Source organism: Corvus moneduloides, chromosome 17 (genome assembly GCF_009650955.1).
Source record: "Corvus moneduloides isolate bCorMon1 chromosome 17, bCorMon1.pri, whole genome shotgun sequence".
NCBI lineage: Eukaryota > Metazoa > Chordata > Aves > Passeriformes > Corvidae > Corvus > Corvus moneduloides.
The window spans coordinates 7,245,637-7,271,791 of NC_045492.1; the positions used below are offsets into that span (position 1 = coordinate 7,245,637).

Sequence of the window (26,155 nt, forward strand, 5' to 3'; positions counted from 1 at the left end):
AAAGTCGCGAGTGCTCGCAGTGCGCAGGCGCCGGTGATGGTTGCGCATGCGCTGTTCCCGCCTGCCGTGAGCCCTGGCTCCCTCCGGCGCTCCGTACGATGCCGCCCCTCGCCCCGCGGCGGGGTCAGGGCGCGGGCGGCCATCTTGTGGCGGCGGCCCCGGCGGGTTGTTGTCGGTGAGGCCGCGCCGCGCCCCCTCCGCGGGCGGAGCAGCCCCGGCCCCATGTCCTCCTTCTCGGAGTCGGCGCTGGAGAAGAAGCTGTCGGAGCTGAGCAACTCCCAGCAGAGCGTGCAGACGCTCTCGCTGTGGCTCATCCACCACCGCAAGCACGCGGGGCCCATCGTCGCCGTGTGGCACCGGGAGCTCCGCAAAGGTGCGCGGGGGGTTTGTCCGGCGGGGGCCGCTCCGGCAGCCCCTGTCCCGAGAGGGTACCGGGGCCACCCGCGGAGCTGCCGGTGAGCTGCCGGTTCCTCCTTGTGGAGCAGCGGGAGAAGTTGGTGCCCGGGGAGTTTATGGGAGCCTGAGCGCTGTTTCCCTGCTGTTGTTGTTTACTGAACTTTGGGGGGGATACCACGTGTGAGAGGTGTATTCCGGTGATACAGGCGGCGTTTTTGGGAAGGCAGAGAAGGGACGCACAGCCAAGTGTGGCTTGAGAGGGGGAGGATGCTCAGCTCTGGGCGGCAGTTTGGGTGTAGAACAAGAGATGTACGAATTACGTCCCCCTGGGTGTGCTCAGGGGAACTTGGAAGTGCTTTGGTTGTTTGGCTCCGTTTTTAAATTCTGGGTTTGGATTCGTACAACTCACCCATTATAGAATTAGTGAGAGGCGATAAGCAAAGAAAAAGTAGTTGTACAAGTCTGTAAAACTCCTCGATGCTCTTATCCAGGAACAGTTTGTGCTTGTTTGTCTTGCAGATTAACTAAAGGTAATTTCCCACATGGCTTCATCCTGAAGTCAAGGGAGACTATCAGTGTCTAGTCGAAGGTGTTCCTGCCGGTGGCAGGGGGTACGAACGAGGTGATCTTTAAGGTCCCTTCCAGCCCAAACCGTTCCAGGATTCTGTGTGGATGCTCTGTCCCCAGGTGCAGCTCTGAAAGCAGCCAGTGTCACCATTGCCACTGCGGGCACCAGCACTGTGAGCCCCTCGGAGCAGCTGGGATATCTCCTATGTGTTTGCTAGCTTTTGCCATTTATAGTTTATTTATGAGTTTTTGGAAGATCTGGGTTTGCCCTGTTGTGGAAATGAGCCCCTTTGTTTTCTGCCTTCTGTGTGTTCGTGGTTGTTTTGCTCTGGGGAGCAGAAAACTCCCCTGATTCTGGCCATATTGAAGTAGAAACTGGTGGTGTCAAAATAGGAAAAGTTAAGGTGTATGGAAGAAATTTGATGTTAGGAACATTGTTTGGAAAATTTTTGAGTCTCTGCAATAGCTTTCTCCTACAGTTTCACTCAGTTCTGAGTTACATGGTTTTATTCAAGTATTTTTCCTGAAGTTAATTAATATACCCCCCCCCCAATTGTTTTAGTAATTTGCTGGTGGGTTAGAACAGCTTGTTTTAATAGTGTTTAAAATTTATTGGTTTTTTAGTGTTGAGGTGTCACTGTGCACAAAAAGCATTCAACTCATGTTTGTTTTATGAATTAATTTAAAAAGAGCAGAAATGAGGACATTGAGAACTACTTGACTTGAAAGCCCCTGATTTGCTTTGGTAACATGGAAATGCTTTGACCTTTGTCTTTCGACTGCAAAGCTATAAACAATTTTGAAAGCCCTGTTAATGTTCCAGGTGAAAGAAGTGAAAAATAAATGCAAACGCTGCTTTTTTATTTTTTCCCCTTTCTTCTTTTCTTTTTTTTTCCCCCTTTCTCAGCAAAATCGAGTAGGAAACTTACTTTCCTATATTTAGCAAACGATGTCATCCAGAACAGTAAGAGGAAAGGTCCTGAATTTACCAGGGAATTTGAATCTGTTCTTGTGGATGCATTTTCTCACGTTGCCAGGTATGTTACTGTATTTCTTCAGCTTTCCTCTCTAGGAATTTTCATTCTTGTTATTCAAAGCTTAATTCAATTGGATTTTGTTGGTTTTTTAAGTCTAGAGGGTGCTTGTACCCTCTCTGTAGTAGGGATTGGATCCTGACTGCTTTTTGCTTAGGGACTGTTCAGTGTAAATGGGCAACTTCATGTGAGAACCAGCCCTTCACAGCTTCACGTGTTTGTTCTCTGTGTGCAGCTCCTGTGGACTTTATTTCAATTGTTACCTAAAGATCTGGCAGATCTGTTTATGGGCACAGGAATTGAACAGTTGGGTACGTTTATTAAAGGCACATAATGAATGGCTCTGCCCCATTGTCAAGAGAATTTAAAAGAGCTGATGTTTTGGGTCACTGGATTCTCACCAGCTTCCTGGTTTGAACAGTTTCTTTGTGTGTTGCTTGATCTATCAGTAATATCCTTGCTGGAGGAAGGAGGAATTTCGTACATAAAAGGGAAGAAGTGATGCAGCCACCACCTTATCAAAAATGTGCTGTTGTTTAGTTAAGGCTGTCTCTAAATGGCATAATAATTCCTGTTATCTCAGCTAAACAACATTAATGCTCTGGGTGCTTGTTGTCTGTTCTGGAGGGCTGTCTGACTGTCAGTGCACACTCTGAGTGCATTTAAGTGCCTAATGATCCAATCAACCTGCTTTTAATTGGGATGTTATTGACTGAAACAACTGTTTAAAGTTAATACTCTGAGTTGTAAACTTGTCAGCTTCAGGGTGTTTTATAAACTCTTATTGGAAATTCTGAATGATAGCAAGTTTCTTATTTTACAGCTTTTCCTGCCCTTACTCTGAGGTGGGAATGTGAGGCACTTCCAGGCAATCTTTAGGTCAAATAAAGGGGAAAATTGGCTACAAGTGTGTTTTGTCTCAGACAATATGAGCAAGATTCTCTCCAAATGTTCACATATTGTAATGAGTGCAGCTGCCAGTTTGGAAGATGCTCTCTGAAAACATAAGGAGTGTTGATCAGCTGAACGATAATGATTTCCTATATCTTTGAACAGAGAAGCAGACGAGGGCTGCAAGAAGCCCTTGGAACGATTGCTGAACATCTGGCAGGAGAGGAGTGTGTATGGCAGCGAGTTCATACAGCAGCTCAAACTGTCTATGGAAGACTCCAACAGCCCCCAAACAAAAGGTAAATGCATATTGCTGGTCATGCGTGTTTTGTTTTTAAATTGGTGCATGTTTCACTGGAAATACTGCGAGGAGTTCAGCTCTGGGCTTGTTTAGTTGAGTTGTTGCCAGAGCTGTTTATGGAGATTCTTCAGGACTGTGTTGAGAAGTCTGATTTTCGTTAAACCCATGGTTCTGGTTTGCAGGTGTGCTGTCTTGTGCCTTGTGGCTGGCAGTGAGCTTAACTGGACATGATGTCTGGTGCTGCTCATGCAGGCAGAATGCTCCAGGGCTGCCTTTTGGGGTGATGGCAAGTCAGTCATGCAGGCAACTGTTGTGTCCATCTCTAGTCAAGTGTCCCACTCTGCGTCTCTGAGACTGCTCAGCTGGGTTATTAGAACGTCTTATTCACTACTGTTAGTGCTTTCATCCTCATATTAATTGTTTTGTTTTCCATAGTTACTGTATTTTATTACGATGCAGCAAAGAGTTTTGAATAATTGAAGCCTGGAATATATGCCCAGAAGCTTGTCTGGTCTCTTTTTTTTCTTGCACCAGCTGATGTCATTTGGGGAAAACTCTTAACTTTGCATCATTTAATATCACTGGGACATCACAGGTATAACCCTATTACTGCATGAGACATGAGAAATTGAGCATAAGCTTGTATTTACTGTGCTTTGATTTACTGCTTTGGCAGATCTTGCCTCTTCTATGGCACTTGCAGGTGTTTTAGTGCTCCAGTGAAAAGAGGGGAGCAGTGGGATGCCTAAACTGTGGAAGGTTAGGGTCATGAAAAATCAAGAGTGTTCTGGTTAAGGGAATATTTGTCCACCTTGCAGCTGAAGGGAGTAGATTCTCCATTCCTGGAAGTGTTCAAGTCCAGGTTGTATGGGACCCTGAGCAAGCTGGTCTTGTGGCAGGTATCCCTGCCCATGGCAGGGGAGTTGGAATGAGATGGCCTTCAAGGTCCCTTCCACTAAGCCATTCTATGATTCTATGAAGTGTTGGTGTCTTTGAATGAGCTGGAATGACATTGCTGCTCTGGTCATATTTTTTTCTACTCCCCACAGAGGTGCAATGGTGTGAGAGAGTTGGTTTGGTCATTAGTAAAGGGCTCTTGTGCCATTCTTAGGTGATGAAAACAAGGTCTGAATGAGTTGGTATTTAATGTAGAATTAATATGAAGATGTCAGCATAAATGAGACCTGTATGTGAAGATGTCTCTGGCTGTAGCTTTGTGTTTTTTCACACAGTGCTTTGGGCAGAACTGCTGGATGGGTGCTTTAGCAGCTCACACCAGAGCCCTTCCACCTGCCCTTGATTGAGGTATAACTTTTGGAAGGTGACTTTTGCAATTTTTTTCCCCAAATGTTGTGAACTAACTGCCCTGACCAAAGGGGTTGTCCCATCTGTATGGAGGCAGAGGGGAGTCTGTGCTTTGAGGGGTGAAGGTGAACAGTCTCTTCATGAACTGGCTCCTATTGGTGTTCCTCTTGTCTGGGTGCAATGAGTGAGGCACCTGTGTGTCATCAAAGGCCAGAATTTACACTCCTGATAATCCTGACCCAATTAACTGAGGATTTGAAACTGTTAATTTAATATACCTGGGTTAAGTGTTTCACAAGTGTTTAACTTTGAATCTAAAGGCATTGGCAGTTGATACCGTGTGTTATTTCCTGGCCAGTTGGCAATCAGCTGTTGCTTAGTGTCCTTTCTTTTTGGCTGATGGTATCAACCACTTCTGCTGCTGTTGTCTTCTCAACTTAAAAACGTTTGTACAAAATGAGGCTTCCTACGAGTAACAGACCTTTATCTGTGGGAAGCAGAGTGAAGGAGTACAAACCCTTCAAGAACTGCTGTGTGCACAGCTTCCCTTGGCAAGAAACTTAGTTTTTGTCTGGGTAATTAGAGATATTAATGTAGTATATTTTATTTGAAGGGAAGTTCAGGCCTTTTCATGAGTGTGAATGTTGCTGCCTTGTCAATTCATGGTCAAAAAGAAATTGAGATTTTTAAGGTAAAAAAAATAGAAAAATTCAGCAGAGTTATCCTGTGAGTTTTTTCCTTGTTTTGACTGGTGTGTGTGCAAATTAGCTTCTTGATGGTAAGGGCTAGTTTCACCTGGGGGTTTTATGTATTTCTGAGATAAATTGGTGTTGGAGTTTCTGGTGGGTTACTGTATTCCATTTTCAAACAGGTGAACATAATCAAGATGGAGATTAAGGTGTCCTGGTTTACAGATAGAACAGTTGTTGTAAATGTGGAAAACCGTAGTCCAGTGCTCCTCCAAACCCCTTCTGGCTTTCTGGGTTTGAGGGTACCCACGGTAGACACAGCTGAGAAATAGGCAATGTCAGTGTCTGTAGATTGGTGCAAGCTGTGCTGTTAAAATGTTGGTGCTCCTTAAGAGCACCTGGTGCTGTTGATAACACCTGCTGCTGTGAAAACAACTATTCTTTTCTTCAGCCCAAGGTATGGCAACAGGTCAGTGCAGGTAGTTCTCTGTTATCCTTCCTACTGCAGTGTCTTAAATTCGGGCTGTCGGGTGCTTCTCTCTGAGCAGGATGGCTCTGCTTGTCTTGAGAGCACCACTTAGAGTTGTGAGACTTGCCAAAGTGCAGTGGAGTCCTGTGTCAGTGAGGAAATATGTCTTTAAAGCTCATCAGTGAGTGCTTCAATGGTACAGTTTTTCTTGTTTTGTGAGTAGCAAGGCCTTGGGTAATACACAGCAATTCAGTTGTCTGCACATGCTGAGTTCCTGCTGTGGAGCAGAGCTGATTTCCTCTCAGAGAGGCAGAGGGGTAAGAGAACTAGCCCTTACTAAGCTTTGTATTCCCTGATTTGACTGCTCAGTGGTGCAGCTGACTACCAGATTTTAGTCTTCCGAATTCCTTAAGGAGATATGCATATGTATGGAAATGAGCTTTTGAATATTGATATATTGTTTCATCTCTAAATATATTCGTTAAGCTTGCATTTGATTTCTTATTAATCTCATTTTGAGTAGAATGTTTCTTTTCACAAGCAATAGGGAAGAGAAAAACCACCCATTTCTCTCAAAGACTGGAAAAACTAGGTCTTAAAGGTTTGATGTGAAACCCTTCAGGCAATACAACCGATATAGCTGATGTGTTTTCTTTTTGTTGCCTTTGTAATAGGCAGTTGAAGAAGGTCCTTGAGTGTGCTGTGATGTAGGAGTGTGTCACTCTTAACACAGAACTGAGCTGCTTCCCAACTGCTCTCATTGTGTTTATGTTGCAAATTCTGGCACAGAAAGTCAGACCTGTAATATAATATGGAGAAGAACAGAGAGGAGAGCAGGCAGGGAGGCTTCTGAGGGTAACTGAAATAAAAACACCGGGATGCAGGACTAGGTATAGTTTTGGAGCAGCTCAGCTCCAGTTATGCTCACCCTCAGAGAGGCTGCCAACAAAAGAGATTGTTATTTATTGTAATATTGTAATGAGAACTTCAGCAACCACAAGTAATCTACCCCCAAAGAGAGAAGGGGTTGGAGGGGGTGCTGGATCATTAGAAGCCTGTTTACCTCTGAAAACAGGTATCAAGATCTGAGAACAAAAAAGTGAGCACCTGAGATGAGAAGATCCCTCAAGGTGGCCAGCTGACAGGAAAAGCTCATAGCTGTCAGCAAGGCCTTTGGCACCTTCCTCAAGCCACTGGAGATGGTTTGAAGCATAAAAGTTGCTGCAGAAATACTTTCGCAGGTCTATGTGGACTCTGCAACAGCAAGGTAACAACAGCCTGGAGTGTCACTGCAAGGCTGTTAGGAGAGCAGTTGTCTGTTGTTTTTGAGAAATGGGGAGTGGTTTGCCCTTTGGATGCTTTTTGGGAGTAGTTCAGTTTCTGAGCTGTGAAGAGCACAGCAAAGCAGGAGAGCTGACTTCATTGGGGTTTCTCTGTCTTCTTTATGTCCATGTTGAGGTGGGATCTTGATTTTTGTGGAAGAAGCTGTCTGTATTCTACAAGGATATCTTGATTCTTTTGGTTATGCATTACATTCTGATGAGTTCTGGATGCTCTCAGTGCTTGTTTTCCCCTTCTCTGGCTGGATTTGACACACTTTTCTGCTAGTGTAGACTGTGATGGTTAAATTACTCCTGGCTGGCATATTTTGTAAGTTACCCAAGCAAGGTGTGTGCTTCTGTTCTCTTTCAGGCATCCTTTTGCTCCATATGCTCTTGGGCTTGCAAAGAAGCATAGGGGTTTCTTCTATTTTGATGAAATTGAGAGTGTTTCTAGGATTCTCCAGTGACTGGTGCTTAGGTTTGCAGGTCCTCGGCACTACATATTCCAGACTGGTTCCAGTCAGAATCACTTGGCCTTGTTCAGATGGAATATTCAATGAATTCTGAATCCTCTGTGTCAGTAGTGGTGAGCAAGTGTAATGCTGTGTCTTGTGGTAGACCAGTTGGCAACACAGCAGGAATAACTCTTCAGCAATTTGAATCCCAGCTCTCATTTTAATTTTCACTTGTGTGATCGCTGTGGTCATGCAGTCTTCTGTTGGTTGGCTCATGTTTATCCTCTGTTGGTTAATTACTTTATGATAAGTACATACAAGTGATAAATACTGATGGCCCGTTGTGTTGGGCTGGGTAATTTTAAATGCTCTCCTTGGCCACTGTATCATCTGCTCATCTCCTGTTCAGCCCAACTCATGTTTTTTGCAGACCTCAGTGGACAGCAGCTCTTTTCCTTGTTGATCTGGTGCCTCACTGACTTGTCAGTGAGATTGTCAAGCACTCATATGTCAGTTGAATACATACAATAATTAAACTGTCCTTTTCCTAGCCTAGGTAGCTTTGTTCTAGCAAACATCAACAATTCCTTTGGTTTAGGGTAATTTTCTGTGCTGCTTTGCCTTCCGTTGAGTGACTCTGACAGACGTACTTGTGTCTGCCTTGGGAAGGTCGTTCAGCTCTTCCTGCAACAAGCAGAATGTAACAGCTCCTCTGATTTCTCTCCATTAGAATGAAGTTTTTCATATGTCCCACCTGACAAGGCAGGCAAAACTCTGCATTTAAGGACAGACCTTTCTGTTTGAAAATCTGGTTTTGTTTTAAATTGATTGGGACAGTCTGGTTTTGTTTTAAATTGAGTGATCTTGGATTTTCCTGTGAATCAAAGTATATACAGAGTCTGTTCTTGAACTCCATGATTATCTTGGCAAGACTTGATTCCATTGAATAGATGTTCTTAAGACTGTCCAAAGATTTCTTACAAATTACCCTGGGTCTTATTATTTTTGGTGGCAAGTCTGAAAAATGATCTACCTTTTTTTGAAGGTTCTGTGGCTGGATCAAAGGCTTCATTAAGACTTCTGACTCATTTAAATAAACTGTCTCTTCCCTTTCAAGCTAATGTTTGCCATGCTGAGGTTTATTTAACCAATGCTGTCTTGGTTTATGACATCCCTGTTTCTGCAGTGTTGCAGGTTACCTCCTTGGAGATCATTTCATGCTCTGCCCATTGCTGTTGTTCCTGTCACATCTTGGAGTTGTAGTTTCACAGAGCTGTCCTGAAGCCCTTATTTTGTTAAAGAGAGGAAGGTTGAATAAGCAGCAATTACTTTGTTGGTTGTGAGACCACAGTGAGCAGATAGTTGATGCAGAAAGATAACCTGAAATTCTTCTGTCCTTGTGTACCTTCACATCAGTGCTTCATTTCTACTGGTAGAAATCCTCACCTGTATGCTCAGTGCTAGCCAGAGTATCTGAGCAGGGTTGACATCTGTCATTTATTGACAAATAGCACATTTATTTGCCTTTCCTACTTTCATTGTAGGAGACACAAACATGTATGAAGTGCACACTGCTCGTGTATCCTCAGGCTGGCATGTACAGAGAGCCATGTGGGGACAAAATCAACCTTTTGTTACTGTTTTGCATTTGAGTGTTTGGAATATGATGCCAACATTAAAGTCCAGCTGTGGTCGTCCCCTAGAGGGCTTAATCATCAGAGTATCCATCTGGTGTAATTCTTTGAAGTAAAGATAGTTAAGGTGGGCAGATCTGGCATCCAAATGAGTTGTTTCTATCTCCAGTTGCAGAGGAGAAGAAGTCTCTTAAGCGAACTTTCCAGCAAATACAAGAGGAGGAGGATGACGATTACCCTGGGAGCTACTCACCCCAAGACCCCAGTGCTGGGCCACTGCTGGTATGTTGGATGGGTTGAGCGTGGGAGGAGCTCTGGAAGCCACGTGGCCACCTCCTCTGTGTCACGGCCGCCTCCCCTGTGTCACAGCCACAAGGTGGAGCTGACAACAAGTGAAATGGGTTTAGTGGTGAGATGCAGTTTGGGGTTGAGAAGTCCATGTGAAATGCGACAGATTCCTTTTTCATGCTGCAATAGTGTGTCACTTCTGAGCAATTCCAGAGGTATTCCAAGGTAGTCTAATCCAAGGTCTGAGTAGTGCAGCCAGGAAAGAATCTCAAAGGACTGCTAGAAGACCAGGCCTATTTTAAATTCTTTTTAAGATCAGTGTGTAACCTCTAGAAGCTGTGACACGGTTAATACACAGTTTTCTTTTGTAGACCATCTCTTGCCATAAGTTATTAAAAAGCACAACATCTGTTATGTTTGTGTGGAGCTGGTAGGAAAACCAGTACTGAAGACTTTAGAGGCTCCATGTTACTGGTGTGGAAATAGTTGGAGTGAAATAGAAAATCACTGTGGCCATTTGAGGCTACAAAATGAACATATGTTAACCCAGAGTCTATTTGAAGAAGATAAAAAATTACGCCATCCATCTGGTAAACTGTAAACATTAAAAAATAAAAATAAATAACAGTTGTCAAGGAAATAAGTGAAAATCTTGTTGGTTTTTTTTACCCCCAGATGCCTTGCAGCTTATGGTTTCTCTTGATTATAAACATTGTTACTGTTGGAAATAATTTGCAGTTTGCAAGGAAGTAGTAAATATAAATGGACCTTTGTTTTTCAGATTAAGAAAATATTTATTTAAAGTTTATGTTTTCATTAGTTTTCAAACTATTGAACTGTGGTTTAAAAATCAGTGATTGTGTTTATGGGCTTCATGTTCTGTTTCAAAAACCTCCTGTACTGTTTTTTAAAACAAAAAAGCAACACTTTGTTCTTCCTGTTCAGGGAGTTTCTCTGTTTAAAGTTTTTTGAGCAAGGAGGAAATATAACATGTCAGGGATGGTCCTCCTAGAGCCGTCCTCATCCATGTCCTTTTAAAGTTTGGATGCCTTTTGAGTGAATTAATTCAAACTGACATGTCTTTCCTCAGTGCTCTAAAGCCAGCTGAGAGATGGGCTGAGGGGACACCAGTTGCAGAAAGCTTTGTGCTTGCAGGGAGCTGGGTGATGACAGCCATGGCTTTGCAAAATCAGGACATTATAAAGTTTGCCTTATAGGAAGAGCATCATTGGAGTTTATGGTCAGTAACAAATTGCAGAATTCTAAACCTTGTCATGATGGAAATCACGTTTTGTTTGGACTGATGGAAATTCGGTGTTGGGTATTTTTGCTCTGTCAGAATGCAGCTTTGGAACAGAACAAAAAGGTGCCTGTACACTCCAGGGAGGCGAAGAGACGGTCGGGGATGCTTGGGTGGAAGATTCAGTCCCAGCTGGAGGCAGCACACAGGGCTGGTAGTTCTCTCAGACTAGTGTGGTCATGTCCTTCTCAGCTATGTCTCAAGTGGTCACTTCTCTTAATTGGACTGAGAAGTTTCCCACTGCAGAGTCTTACAAAGGATGACCCTGCTGTAATTATGCAGGAGGAACTAAACACTGGGATAGTGTAACTCAGTGAATGCTCCCTGTGTTAGGTTTAAAAATTACTTGAAGAAAATATTCCCCAAATGGTGCCTTTCCAGAGGTGGGTGAGCTCCTCTGCAGTGGCCACATCCCTGGGAAATGGATGTGGTTAAGGTTACCTGGTTTTACTGTTGGCTTACTTCTTGTAGACTGAGGATTTGATCAAAGCCCTACAAGACTTGGAAAACGCAGCGTCAGGAGATGCAACAGTGCGGCAAAAAATTGCTTCCCTGCCTCAGGAAGTTCAAGATGTTTCATTACTGGAGAAAATTACAGGTATGAGACTGGAAGATGAATGAATGTGGGTCCAAAGAATAACTTAGAAATCAAAGTGTGGGGTTTTGTTTTTTAATAATCCCAATGTATCGTGGAGTGAATTCCTGCTTTTGTGTCCTTGCTTTGTAGTTCTGGGGTAATTAACAGATAGCAATCCTGTGAAGTAATACTGAAGATTAAACTTATATAGCTGCTTCCATTTTTTTGGCTTGGACTGAGGCTTTTGTACTTTGAGAGCATCAGCAGCATTTTGCAAGAATATAAAGGAAATTGGGTCAGAGTTCTCAAGTGGATGTGTTTGCTTTTGAACACCTCAACTGTTAAGATGTCTTGAAGTTTTATCAGACTGTGCTGAGTACACACAGAGTTCTTGATTGCTATATTTTTGAGTTCTGCCAGACTGCTGAGTACACACATACTCCTTGATTGCTGTAGGAAAAGCAAATTGCTACCCCCATTAATCTGTCAGTCTTTGTTTGAATTAACTTTTGCAATTGCATTTGAAAAGTAATTTTAGAATAGAAGCATTTAGAAGTTGAACTGATTTGACTCTTGATCCTGGAGGTAGTTTTAATTTAGAACTCATTATGAACTATCACTTACTCGGTTCTTTATAATCTTACAGTGTCCAGCTGGACTATGTGCAGTTCCTAGGTTTGTGTCAATGCATTTGAAATTACTCATATATAAGAGGAATTAACAAGTGCACACTGTGATTAAATGTAGAAACCAATTGATTTGTTTACCTGAGGATACTTCCAACCTGTTGATAGAGGCTTACTATTCATAGATTTATATCCCCCCTTTCACTGACATCTCTTCAAGGATTAAATGCAGTCAGTTATGTCAGTGTCTAAAATACAGCCCACAAAGGGTGTATGTCCTATTTCCTCTATATCCCTGTGATAACAGCCCTTATTTTCCTGTCAAGCCAGAAGTGTATTTACGAACAAGATGTTACTGTGCCTGCGGCTCATGAATTGCAGCCCTTCTGTCATCAACTGGAAGTTTTAAACTTTGTCCTCTAAATCACCCAACCCTTTGCATGCAGACAAAGAGGCTGCGGAGCGCCTGTCGAAGACGGTGGACGAGGCGTGTCTGCTGCTGGCCGAGTACAACGGGCGGCTGGCGGCCGAGCTGGAGGACCGGCGCCAGCTGGCGCGGATGCTCATCGAGTACACCCAGAACCAGAAGGATGTGCTCACGGAGAAGGAGAAGAAGCTGGAGGTGAGTGCCTGTTACCGGGGCTGGCAAAACAGTTGGCTCACCAAATGCTACCCCTGGACTCCTAATCTGTGGGTTTCTCCTGAGGGAGATGACTCTAGGTGTTGTCTTTACATGATTCCAGGTGTTACCTTTACGTTTGGTTCTAGGTTATCTAGGTTCTGCTTGTCTTTACACTTGGAGTAAAACGGGTAAGAAAGCGGTGTCATATCTGAAGAGTGCAAATCTATTCTGATGTTCAGTCTAGATGTTTCCATGCACCTGGAAGGCCCAGAGCTCTATACTTCTTAAAGAAAAATAGTCTTACCTAACACGTAGCCTATTTTGGTATGACATCCCCCTTTTCAAAGAATCAACCTTCCTTTTGCCATAATTAGCTGGGTTTTTCTATATTGCTTGGTTTTTTGTTTCTTTTCCTGATGGTTAGGTGTTCTTCCTCTGCCTCCTGAGCCCCTGCTTGATTAGGGGAAGCAGTTTAAGCCAGATCTTCTGCTCTCCATCCTTTAACAGCCACTTAGCCACAGTTTCTGTGGTGGAGTGTAAATGGGACTGGTAGTGAAAGACAGTAACTTGTGTTTCCTGTGCAGCTCCTTCGAACAGGGAGGGCAGGACGCTGAAGCAACCTGGGGCTGAGCTGAGCCCCCCTGCTCGAGGTTTTGCAGCCAGCTGTTCACAGCTGTTTATCCGAAATGTGCCTTCTCCCTGGAAGTTCTTTCGGCAGCACGTTGTGGCACTAGCGAGGAGTTTAATTAATGGCTGTGGTTGTATGTCACTCTGCCATCTGCTAAACTGCCCCTTGGCAGCACATTAAGGGTTTCTCTGCACCGAGGTGCTGGTGATGAGCAGCTGCTGTGAGGTGGGGTGGGAGGGGATGCGGAGGACAAAATCTCCTGGAAGGAGACTGTGCTGCAGCAATTGCAGTCTCTGTTTACTCTTATGGCAAACCTCGTACTTTGACAGCTCGGCAACATTGTTCTCAGATAAATTAATTTTGAGTGTTTTCTTTGCAGTGTGTTTATGTTGGAGTTTCTCAGTGTCTTGTGACTGAATTTCTTCAAACATAGCATCAGTCTTATGAGTGAGTCAGAAAAAACATTTTCAGACATGGACACAGATGATGCCATGAAACCAAATCTTGTTTGGCAACTGATTTATTTTCTGTGGAAGTCTTGGGTCAGGTTTTGGGGTTTTTTCTTGCTTAAAGAAGGACACCTATGTGTATGTCAAAAAATACATAAATGACAGACATACTGCTGTTTGCTTTTAAGAAAGGCAGTAAATAGGTAGCAACATGCTGCACAATAATGTTTTAAAAGGCCCAGAACAATTCATAATTTTTGAGTCAGTTTGAGACTGTGAAACTGAGAAATCCATAATGACAACATGAAATTAAAATTTTTAATGCATTAGCTGAAATGTTGTGACAATCATGGAGGTTTTTTGTTTGGAAAATATCCTTGTGATAAGGAATGTTACTTCAAAATTGTAACTCTGGCGGAGGCAGAAATGTAATCCTGAAGATTAAGTGTTTTGCTGGCTGAGCTGCTTTGTTAATGGTAGTAATCCTGCTGATGGCAATGGGACAGGCTGCGTGCTCACTGTCAGGTATAAACACAGTTCTTCATTACATTAGAAAATAAAGAATGATCTTATTTAAATATTAGGATGTTATTAAATACCTATTTAGGTTGGTGTCTTTGTCATTCTGCCAGACAAGGTGGCCTCAGTGCTGTAGCAGTCTAAACAGAGTTGCAGGAAATGCCACTCCAACAGTGAACATGAGGCACAATTGATATTCGTGTCAGCTCTCAAACCTCAGTGAGGGATGTTGCCTGATTACAGCGTTCCATTGTTCTGCCCTTGTAGAGGGTTAATAAACAGTGGAAGATGCTGGTTACAGATAAGGCAGCCCGATCTGCTTATCAGTTTTGTGTGAGTCTTTGATGTTCTCACAGTATTGATAAGCCTGGATTTTTCTTTGTAGTGCTAATAAGCGTTTTACTAGAAGGATCTGAAACTCGTAGCAATCAGGCAAGGTCTGAAATGAGAAAATGAGTTAAAACAATCTAATTTTACATGTCTACTCATTGTAGGCTTTGCTCTCTTGAGGTATCTTTTCTGGAATCTTTGGTCTTATGAGTTTTTCCTCTTGTACTGTAAGTTTCCTGACTTAGGTGAGAGGGTGTGTTTGGATAGAAGATGGATTGTTTGCCTCACCATCCTCATCTGGCCAAAGCTGTTGGTTGGGGAGAGGGGCTTCTGGCAGTAATAAGTCAGGGCTATACTTTAAGAGATGGAAATACCTAATTTGGAAATTACTCTGGATGTTTTTAGTATTTTATTTGCTTGCAAAGTCTTTCACTGTGATAGCAATGAAAGTAGCTAATGTATGTCTTTTTGAAAAGAAGCTTTTGTGGTCTAAAGACCTGCAGTTGTTTACTAATCCTGTTAATGCTGTCCCTCATGAAACAGCAAATTGTCAAAACATACATAAACTCAGTGTGTTTGTGTCTTGTGGGCTAATGCTCTGCATGTCAAACCCCTGTGACAAAGCTCTTGTCATCAGTTGCAGTAAGGCTGTTTAACTGAGGGACACTGCTGAGGAAGGTGGCTTTGGAAAGGAATTACACATCAGCATGCATACAGCTGGCATGAGTGAGGATTGAAACAGTGAGGGGCAAAGAAGCACTGGTGATTTGAAGGGAGAAAGCTGGCCCAGAGCCTGAAGATCATAACATATGGTCAGACTCTGGTTTTAGGGAAGCAATGGAAAAAAAATCAAAGTGTAATAATTAGGATTCCATTATCCTGGGAGTGGTATTGTGGTGTTTTCATTGTAGTCTAAGAGCACTTAAGAAGGTAGATTTTCTTTAATTCTATCAGTCAGTAAAATCAGCTGGCCCCAAATTGATACTAAATAGCCTAGAACAAGGCATATCTTTTCGAAGGTAGGTATTCCTCAGTTTAACTTCCTGAAAGGTATGGGGGATACTGTCATTCAACATCTGAACACTGAATTTCTTTTGAAATGGTGCTTCATCTTGCTCAGCAATTGTGAGCTTGATACTGCAGCTGCTGTTTGATCTTCCATGGCTGGGATAGATCAGAGGTGGCCTGGACATTCACAATAGCAGATGACGGGAAATAAAATCCACTTTCAAATGGGCGTAGAACCAGGAACTGTTGTTTCTATAAGAATGAGATGAGGTGTCCTTGTATCTCACATTAGTATTGAACTTCCAATGGAAGTTTCCTGATTTGTGTTATTTTTGGCCATTGCTGCCCCATTACGATTACAGAGCGCAATCAGCTGGGGAGGTTTTTTGTCCTCCAGCACCTGAGCCTGCAGAACTTCAAGGAGAATTGTTTTCTGAAGTCAGAGCACTCTTCTGGAATGCATGGCAGGCAAGGAGAAAAAATCCAGGGAATTAGTTAGTGTAAAACTGAAATGTAGTGGGGAGAACATCCTGTGCTGGTGTACCAGGCAGCTGTAAAATGAAGTCAGATAAATAAATGAGACCGGAAGAACCAAGGAAAGGTAGTGCAAGGAAATGGCAAATTGTGTAGAAGCTTCATGGGTACCTGAAATAACTACTGACCATAGAAAACCTGGAGTGAGTGGAGGGAGAGTTACTTTTAATCTGATGGGGAGAAGAGGCAGAAAAAATAGAGAAAAGATTGTGCATTCAGAATCTTTGGTTTGATTTGCAGCTGGTGAAGGCATTTCTTCCACGTACCTTCTGTAGCTGTGTTGGTGAAAGGTGGCATGAGGAACATGCTGCAGCATAGGCAGGACATGTATGTAGGGCAGTGTGTATGGAGGGGTGTATGCACTCAAGTAAGTGTGTGTTTACATGTCTGCAGCTATAAATCTAAAGAACATGCTGTATTTTAGATCCAGTTTAGGAGAAATGTTCTGACTCTTGGCTGTAGCTGAAAAATTGTCACTTAGAGTCCTGCTGAGAGCTCTGGGGGTTTTTAGATGTTTGTGGGTTTTAATATTCATGGCTTCAAGGCACCTTTAATAAGGTGTTAATGCCGTGCCCACACAAATTTGCAAACCCTCTTTGATAATGCATCTCTGAGGGATGAAGTGCATTCTCGCTTGAGATTTTCTGGACTGCCCAGCACTACACATTTTCTTGAAATACAATTTAGTTCAGTGGGTTAATAGGCAATTTATTGCTGTGCCGCTTCCACTGCCTGGGTCTCTGTAGCGTGTCACTGTTGGCACGGCTTTGTGGCTGCTGCTTCCCTCAGACAGGAATTCTTGGGTTGTGTGGTATATTCATTTCAGTGGTTTAGACAGTGAAACAGGAGATGAAGTTTTAGGGTTCCTGCCAGGAAACAAAATTGTCAGTATTTTACATGCGTGAAGTAGCAGGAGCAGCTGTGGGAACCAGAGTGGGGTCAGGTCTGCGACCCAGGCAGGGAGATCCTGAACTGGAGCACCTGGACACAGTGCCAGACCTGGGTCTGTAGGACCAAGCTGGTGACTGCCAGGTGTGAGCCATTGGTGCCTCTGGATGTGGGACAAGAGCACAGGCTGCTGTTCAGGGATGTGATGAGCTGACAACCGCAGGGAATGTGGGTCTGTCGGGCCATGTATGGCTCGAGGCAACAGCTGTGTTTCTTTGTGTGATGCAAAGTTCCTTCACTTTGTAGGTCCTTGTAGGTATTTATAACTATAGTAGTGCTATAATTATAGCAGAATAATACTAAACAATAAAAGCAAATAGAAATCTTACAGTGTTAACATACAATGTTTTTATGCATTTTACTGAAGTGAATGAGTGTATGACCAAGCTCTTGCTTAGCTATAAAAGCATTAAGATATTTGGAGAGGTGAATATGTAGCTGTTGGCTTGTGCCCTAGATGTTGATTTTTGTCGTGGACATCAAATGCACCCCCCTCAATGTTTATTTCTGGAAGGGTATTTGGCAAATGAAATGAGGATTTGTGTCCATCATACAGTGGCAGCAGCCCGGGCTTTTTCTGAGAGCTTTTGAACTTTGCAGAGGTTGAGGCATTCCCAGCTGCTGGAGAAATGCTTTGTGGAGGTCTCTACTGCTGCCTTTTCTGTTGTCCTAAGCAAAGAGGAGAGCAAGGAAATGAGTTACAGTTTGAGGGTGTGTAATTCTGCCAAGAGCAGAAACACCATCTCTGCTGAAGTGTGATGAACGATGCTGCAGAAGAAAGAAGCCTTGTCAAATTTAAAAGAGCAAGACTGAACAAATTTAAGGTCTGAAAATGAGCTGAAGACTCTGTAAGGAAATGCATCATTCAAGCTCTGATTCCTGGACTGCATCTTTCTGATAAAAACCTCAGATTTGCTGGTTTAGTGCTGTCACAGAATGAGGAAACCTGGCTTCACCCTGGCATTTAGTCTCACTTTGCTCTTGAGGTGGTCCTGATGCAATGAACTTGTGGAATGGCGGAAGTTTTTCTTCCTGTCCTTTTTCTAGTGACTATGTTTTAGTAGTACTTTACATAGGTTAAGTGGCAAGGAACAGAAGCTAAGGAATACCTAATCAGCCTGCTGCAGTACTGTGGTATGTCTAATGTTTTTAAATAGAGGTTTTACCTGAACATATAATCACATGGCTGTCAGACCTTTCATTTCACAATGTACTCTGCAAATTTCTGCTGAGCCTCTGATGCATTTTCCCCCTGACTTGTGGTCTTTTGCTTTCCTACAAGCTGGCTCAAGCTGCGACATATCAAAACTGCGCCTGACCAGCTGCTCTTCCTATTCACTTTCCAAATTCTCATTAATGCTTAGCTAGATGTTTTTTCAGTAGATGCAATTGCTGTGATGACTTACAGCATGTTCCTGCTCGACCCTGAGCAGGAGAGGACATGTCCAGTGCGCACTCTGAGCCAAAATAGCTGAAATCTGTGCTGTGGAACGTGACAAGGTGAACCAGGCCACGCAGCAGTGCTCAGGATGAATTTCCTGTCATGTTGATTACAGTCAGTTCTGTAATGTTCAAGCAAGGCTGCTTTGGAATGAAACACTCTGTCAGATTCATTCAGTGGTGGTTAATTCTGATTTTGCATTTGTTTCAAGGACTGAGTATCTAATTCTCTTGGCCACTGAGGATGTAGAACGCCACGCACTGAAAGGGAATGTTGATTAGCAAGAGCATCCATGTGGCACAGTGCCAGTTTTTTGTGTATCATCCTGAAACTCCTGCTTACAGCAGAAATCTCGTTATTTTGTCCAAAAAAAGCAAATAGCATCCAAATACTATTAATCTTAATATAAGCCTACTGAGCAGTGAGGCAATGAGCTCAACACAGAGTACAAACAAAGGCCTCAGAAAGCAGCAGCTTCTTTTAACTGCACTTTTTGTTCTTCAGTTTTATGGAATGGAAGGACCTTGTGGAAAAATCTGCAAGGTGCAGTTTCCAAGCACGTCATGGGCTACGTGAAGAACATGGTTTCCCATAAAACCTGCTTTCCAGAGTCCCATGTTGCAGAATATGTCCAGAACTTGTGGAAAAAGCGAAGCCCTCAAGCTGGAAGGGGGTTCCATGTCTCTGCTGCTGTGTTTTCTTGAGGGGAGCAGCCAGCATTGCCTGTCCCAGCTCTGGCTCATGGTCTCTCCACTCCTTGACAGCTCTGCCAGGAGTCAGCGCAGCATGTCAGGCCCAGAGGGATGGAGAGGGTTAAGCATGGAGCAGACAGTTTTCTATCATGCTGTGGTGTGTATCCAATCTGTCCAGCAAGTATTCGTCTATTCTAGGAAATCTTGGTTTCTGTGTTACTCCCTTAGTTTCCATTCCTGAATTTAGCGATGTTTTTCTGAGCCAGTTTTTAATGGTTGGGGGCTGTTGCTGCCTTTTCCTTGTGAGAATTTTTTCTCTCTTATTTTTTCAGTTTGTTTTTTAACAGGTAGGATTTAGGCCTTTGGTGTTGACTAGATAATGCTTGCATTTACTTATTAGTAAGGTGGAATTACTTAGAATTGGAAGGAATATGGTTCTCACGGTGACTTGATTTTTATTTTTTGTCATCATATGCATACAAAAGTCTCTCTTCAAATTGGGAGGATATTCCTGATAACTCAGTGTTCTGTGTAGCTGTCAGTGTAGAGTATCCCTGAAAATAAGGACATGCTAAGAGCAGTATTTTCCTAAACACTTGAAGCTGTTAATTGTGAATCTGGAAGCAGGTTGGTGCTGTTAATATGCAGAGGAATTGTTCCTAAGTCTGTATGTTTGCCAACAGCAGTGTGGTTTGGACACATCTTGGTGGTACTTCATTTGTCAGTGTGTTTTACGAGAACTGGACTGTCAGGCAAGGCATTGGCAAGATTCTCCCTCCCCTTAGTAGCTCCTTTGGGGAAGGAATGTTGTTTGCATCTAATGTAAGTGTAATGGTCACGCAAATCATCTTCAGCTCAAAAGCCATCACATTCCAGTCCTGACTGTCCATGAGAAGTGGTGAATCCTGGTAGCCCTGTCAGTTTTGCCCTGAAAATGGCAGGACATTAGTCTTTCCATGGAGGTTTTACCTGTTTTTACATAATTGTTTTATGTGGATCCATAAACCCGTAATTGTTTTGTGTGGATCTTGGCAATTCAAGCCATATTTGAGGTATTTTCTTGGCTTATGCCTGGAATTTTCAACTTCTTTTCATCTTCACTGCCCATTTATCAGATCTGGAGGATTTGCTAGCTGCCTTGCCCTTCTTTTTTTTTTTTGTTCCTGTCTTTAGCAGGAATTACTACAGAAAAAAGAAACACCTGCTGATACTCACTCTTGACAGTTTGGCATTCTTGAGGAGGAAGCACTGCCTGTTCTTTCCTGGCTCGATATCCATCACTCCCTGACAATGGCCTGAATTATGGATTTTTAAATATTTTTTAAGATTGTCTTCTGTGGTTCTTCAAGTCCAGCCTCTTCCACCTTCCCTTTGCCAGCATTTGGAGTACAGCAGCACGATAGATGTTCCTGCTGTCTCTGCTGTGTGTGCAGGAGCTGGTGTGCTGCTGTCTCCTGCCTCCAGCACTGGGGATGTGCCAGGCCTGAGCTGAGCACTCTGGACTCTGCCCCTCCCTTTCCCCAGGGTTGGCTCCCATGTTCTTTTGGAGAAGAATCCCAGGTGTCAGAATGCTGTGCCTCCATGGCATCCCTCTTTGTCTGCTGCTGTTCTCTATTAATGCTAAAGAATCTGGGGTGTTTGTTTTCGTTCTGTCTTCATCTCGTGACTTTCTCGTCTTGTTTCCCTCTTTAAGAATTCCCCAAAGAGTGTGACTAGAGATGTGGGTGCATTCTTATTTTGGTCCTGATTCTCTGTCTTTCATTAAAACAAGACAACTCCTCACAAAATTAATGTGTGCACCTTGAGGTGGTTTTTTTTTTTTTTTCTGTTACTGTTCTCTAGGCATGAGAACAGCACCCTGCAGTTCATGGAGCTGGGAGGGCTTTGTTTGGAGTTGTATATTTCACTGTGTATCCTGTGTATGTTAACGGAAGTATTTGGTTATATTTACTCACTGGGCCTCATAAAGGATTTAAGTTTGAAATAGGCTGTTAAAAGACATTCCTACTTGGTGCTGGCAGGAAATTCATGGGATACACTTACATAGCCGTTGCAGGGGTATCGGGAGTTGTTGCAATTGACAGCTGCTCTCACTGTTCTAATTCAAAATAATGAAACACAGAGAGTGTAAACTCCTTGCTTGTAACCCCACAGGAACTGCTGTGCTTTGATGTTTGGAGAAGGTGAAGAGAATTTCCATCACTGAGAAGGTTAGAAAGTCTGGATTAAAGTTGTAAACTCTTCAGAAAGATGTTTTGATTAAACATGTGCCTAGTTTCATTTGATCTTCAGAGATATAAACTTCTGTTCTCTTTGCCAAATAATTAAGAAATGAAAAGTAAATTGATATTCTAGCTGGCTGTGTGGCAGTCTGTTCTGTGTATGGTGTTTTCCTTAAGCTTATTGTTTCCTGCATTCTGAAGGTGCCATGAAAAGTAGGCCACATGTAGTTGAGTAAAGGCTGGCACATTCCAAAAGAAATTATGTCCTACTGGAGTTTTATTCCTTCTGTTGCTGTCTTCTGTGACTGTTACATGAATGTATAGAATCACAAAACTTTGAAAATTACAGAAACAGTCTTTAATTATCTTCTGTATTGGATAACTTGGATGTATGTTGGGCTCCTCTTAAGTGGCCTCTCAACAGAATTGACCAAGGTACAGTTCTTTCTTCCATTTTCAGGGTCCAAACTCCTCCTCTCTCTCCTTATTATGAACACAAGTCACTGGTGTCTCTTGAGACCTGGGGGAATTTCTGCACATGGTTAGGGATTTCTTACTGCACTTCTGCTACTCAATCCAGACCTCATTAGTGGAAAAACCACTTGCAAGTTTCCTTTTCAGAGATTTTTAACTTGCTCTTTTTTTCCATCTGTAATAAAATCCTGAAGATTTTAGTGTCTGTATCCAGTGTGGATGTGCCTTTCCCTGGTTTACATTCAGTGATCCTACACGTGTTTCCATGGTGTCCCTGCCATGCCAGTCTCATGGCACAGCTGCTGGGATTGTAATGTGAGCTCATAAAGGAGGCCCTGTTTGGCAACCAAAACTTGGGTTTGATTTAATGAGTTGAAAGGGAAAATTGGATTAATTAAGTGTTCAAAATTGATCAAGTTTGAAAGCAATGAGCATTTTGGCAGCATAGTAATACCTGTCGTGTGCCTCAGCCTGTGGCTTCTGGCAGTGGAGGGGTGTCAGAGGAACACTCTGGCAGCACTTGGGAGTCAGTATTTGGGGAAGAACACAAGGATAAAGCAACTCTGCAGTGACACTTCTCTCAAATGCTCTATCAGCCCCCGGTGTGGGCTGGTTTGGGGACATGTTACATGTAAAATTAGTAAGGCAGGGCAGGGTTATTAATTTAGGGATGCCAGAGCCTATGGGCAGGCTGTGAATTTGGGGCAGATGGCAGGGTCTGCAGTCGTGCCAGCAGTTGCTCAGGGCACCAGGGCCTGGCCACCTTCTGTGAGTCCTCACCTGGAAGATACTCCTGGCTTAACTAACAGCACTGTTAATTAACCTGTGCTTAATCTGTGTTCTCTTGTCTCTTTCCCTCAGGAATATAAACAGAAGCTTGCTCGGGTAACCCAAGTGCGCAAGGAGCTGAAATCCCACATCCAGAGCCTTCCAGACCTGTCACTGCTGCCCAATGTCACAGGAGGTCTGGCACCTCTGCCATCTGCTGGGGACCTGTTTTCAACAGACTAGAACAAACCCTGTGCCCCAGTTTTCATTATTACCAGCAGAAGTAAGAAGAGTCTGGTGTTGGCTGGAAGTCCAGTCTTCCAAGATCTGCAGTAGGAAGGAACTTGCAGACCCTGCTTTGAACCTCTTGGCTGCTCGTACTCACCCCCTCTGTGTACACTGGCTCACGTGAGGGGAGGAAGAGGAGTGAGTTTTGTGAGCTCTAAAGGGAGTGGGGGTGGTCCGTTTAGGCAAACTTCTCTCATCTTTTCCCATACTCTTTAGTTGCTGTTTGCTCTTAGCACTTGTTACCCCCACAAAGATCACGAATCATGTACACACATACCTGGGAAGCTTCCAGAGGAAGATTGACCATGCAGCATCTTCCCTCTGTACAAATATTGTATTATTTCTGAATAAGACTCATCTGTTTTAGTTGGGTTTCTGGGCCCCATCTCTGGGAGCAGTGGAGTGGCTCGTGGGCCTCGTAGGGATGTGTGTGCATGCGAGTCCTGTGCCACGGCAGCGTCAGGGGAAGACATCTGCTCAGCAATGGTACAGGGAAAGGTTTTCCTAAACCTGCAGTTCCTCATACTGATGTGAAGGTAGTTCCCATTTGGCATGGATGTAAATTGAAGTCACAGGCAATAAAAATAAGCAGCTTTTCTTTGTGAATTAGAGGTAGACTCATAAGTTACACTGTGCTGAGCAAAGCAGAACTGGATGTTACCTAAGTGGGAGTGGAAGTAAATTTTGTTCTAGCTACCTTAGATTTATACCACATTTTTCCTCTTCATTATATGAAACTAGGTGGTGATGGAAGCTTTGATTTAATGACCTGAGAGGCTGGAAATGTGTATGGCAGCTGCTGGTGTCCCTGTGACAGGCACTGTTAGGTCTGCTCTCAGGATGGTTACATTGAAAATACAATGATGTAAACTCTCTCCATAGCTTTAGTGAAGTTGTCTGATGCGCAGAAGTTAAATGTGGTATAAATATTTATTTATATAGAAAATAGACCCATATATATGCATATATCCTGTATGCACATGTACCCTGTCCATGCATGTAGATATTAGAAGGATGTACTTAATTTTGTGTCACAGATTGTGAGTTGATTTTTATAATCAGGAAAAGTGTAAAAAACAAAAAAGGTAAATTTAAAAAGCTCTTAATTCCATTATGTTGCTGGCTAGTGTTTTAGCTGCCAGGGGTGTAGTTACATTTCAGTTTGTGTGTTAGGTGTGACAAGCTGGACTCTGGTCACTGAACCATTCCAATCTGGATACAGTTCTGTTTAAATATAGCACTTCTCACTATAGAACAGGTTCTGTTTCTGGAGACACTTGATCTGGTAACACAGGTTTTGTAACACAGAGGCTGCAGTGAGCTGAGATGCTCTCTCTGTGCCTCCCTGTGGTCTTGAGCTGGTGTCAGAGCCAGGAGAAGAAAATGCAGGAATGCAAAGCTCATTTTGCTCCACATTAATTTATTTTGCAGGCTGTTCCGTAGCCCGGTCAGCATTCAGTTACAGCAAACAACAACACAGCATCTTTTGATCATTCAGTTGTTCAGAAGCTCACATCCTTTTCCTACTGACACTTCCTTTTGTCCTTTTTTAATGCTCCTTGCACCCTCACTGCCCAGCCAACAAATGTTTTTTTTCTCTTTAGTTTACAGGAATTTTTCCAGTGGCAGAACTGTCCGTTCCTTGAGTCACTTTGACTGTGCAGCCTTTTATGGTCCACACTTTAGATTAAGCACTGTACATTCTCTCTGCTTTTGCCAAAAATGAAAAACAAACAAACAAAAAAAAAAAAAAACCCACCAAACTTCAAGAACCCAAACCAAAAGACTCTTTTCCATCATGATTCAGCTCACAGAGTTACCCCGTGGCTGTTTAAACCAAGTTACTTTGAGCAGTGATTGAATGTGTATCCATTATAGGACAAAACCTGTCAAAAACTGATGTAGACAAATGTGTTGGCATCTCACGTTTGTGTTTTGGGCAGATCTGTGAGAAAGTTGTCTGTCTTTTTTTTTTTATTATTTTTTAATTGAAATGTTTTGATTTTTTTTTCCGAATACATGTGTGTGTTTTATTTTGCTTAATTTAAATGAAGTCTTGTGGTTTTTAATTTTATTTGTTTTACTTTTTGGGCAAAGGGCATCTGGTGAACTGGGTGAGATTTTCTGAAGGTTAAACAGATTTCCCCACAGTGTGTCTTTTTTAACAAAAGCTTAAATCTGTATATTAATTGACTTAGGAATTAATTTAGACATATAGGCTGCCATTTGACAGCAGTATATTCTGAAATGTCTCATAGATATCTATTTTTGAATAAAGAGGGTGTCATTGAACAGTAGTGTCCTTGCTTCTTTCCTCAATGCTCCAGCACCCTGAGGGTTTTGTTTGGGTTTTTTACCCCTCTGAAGCCCAGGCAGTGACTTGGGGAGATCCTTGTGTCAGTTTTTTATGCAGAGTGGAAATGTGGGATTTCTGTAGGATGTGTCAGTTGTTACTCTGGGAAAAAAACAAATAAAAGCCAAACCTGGAATGGGAGGAAGGTGCCTCCCTGCATGTGCAGCAGGAGTTGCTGTTCGAGCAGGGTCAGTGTGATTGAAGCCTCTGAGCTTGGGGGTCTTCACGTTGCCCTGGGAGTTAATTCTGGAGGTTTTGGGGGGACTTCGGAGTTCTTCAATTAACCAGTCTGCGACAGCCTCTGTGGGCAAACAGTGATTGTTTCATATGCCTTGGAGAGTATCTGCAAAGCGGATTATGTTTTATACTGATTTACAAATCCTCCCTTAAAGGCGAGATTATATTTAGCACTGCTTTCACAAAGCCATGCGGAGGTTGGGCTGTGTTGTGGGAGCAGGAGGGAGCTGGTGTGGTTCCTCCCCATGAAAACTACCTTTGTGTGGTGTTGCAGGAGCTAAGGTGAGGTTTTCAAAGACAAATGTGGCAAGGTACTGGCTGTCCTTCCTTGCCTTTGCAAATCAGGTTTTTGTTGTTTTTTTAAGAGCTGGAAAAAACGCCTCTGAAAATATTTGACTGTTAGGTATCTGTCTTTGCAGTTCAGTACTTCAGTGCACTGGTGTGCATGCCCTACTGTGTAACCAAGGAATGGTGGCTTATGCACCTGTACAAGGTGAGGGACTTGCTCCTGACTAACTGGCAGGTCAGTCTGTGAGATCCCAGGTTGTCATGGTGATGAGGAAGGGCTGGCAGAGCCTTGGGGTGCTGGAGGCTTCTTGTGGGCAGAGGGTGGGTAGTTGTGCTGCCAACGTTTTGACCCAGGGCAGGCTGCTGTGGACTTTGTCTGGTTACTTGGGCCAAGTTTTGATACATTCCTGGTCAGTTCCAAACTTTATGTATATTTATCTAGGATTAGATGGAAAAGGTGTAAGCTGTCCCTAATGCTCTGAAAAAAAAATGACCTGGTA

The 26,155-nt window shown here is 43.1% G+C and overlaps 1 protein-coding gene across 2 annotated transcripts; it reads left to right on the forward strand.

Annotated features, from left to right (window-relative positions):
- Positions 1-100: 100 nt before the first annotated feature.
- RPRD1B (regulation of nuclear pre-mRNA domain containing 1B) lies at positions 101-25,069 on the forward strand. 2 transcript variants are annotated; one of them, XM_032126626.1, is made up of 8 exons: positions 101-373; positions 1,871-2,000; positions 3,054-3,187; positions 9,233-9,345; positions 11,123-11,249; positions 12,301-12,476; positions 21,180-21,235; positions 22,583-25,069. In XM_032126626.1, exons 1-7 carry the CDS (start codon positions 223-225, stop codon positions 21,210-21,212), a joined length of 864 nt encoding a protein of 287 aa, XP_031982517.1. In that variant the 5' UTR covers positions 101-222; the 3' UTR covers positions 21,213-21,235; positions 22,583-25,069. The 2 variants fall into 2 exon arrangements, with proteins under 2 accessions (XP_031982517.1, XP_031982516.1); XM_032126625.1 differs by lacking the exon at positions 21,180-21,235 and having other exon boundaries at positions 104-373.
- Positions 25,070-26,155: the final 1,086 nt, after the last annotated feature.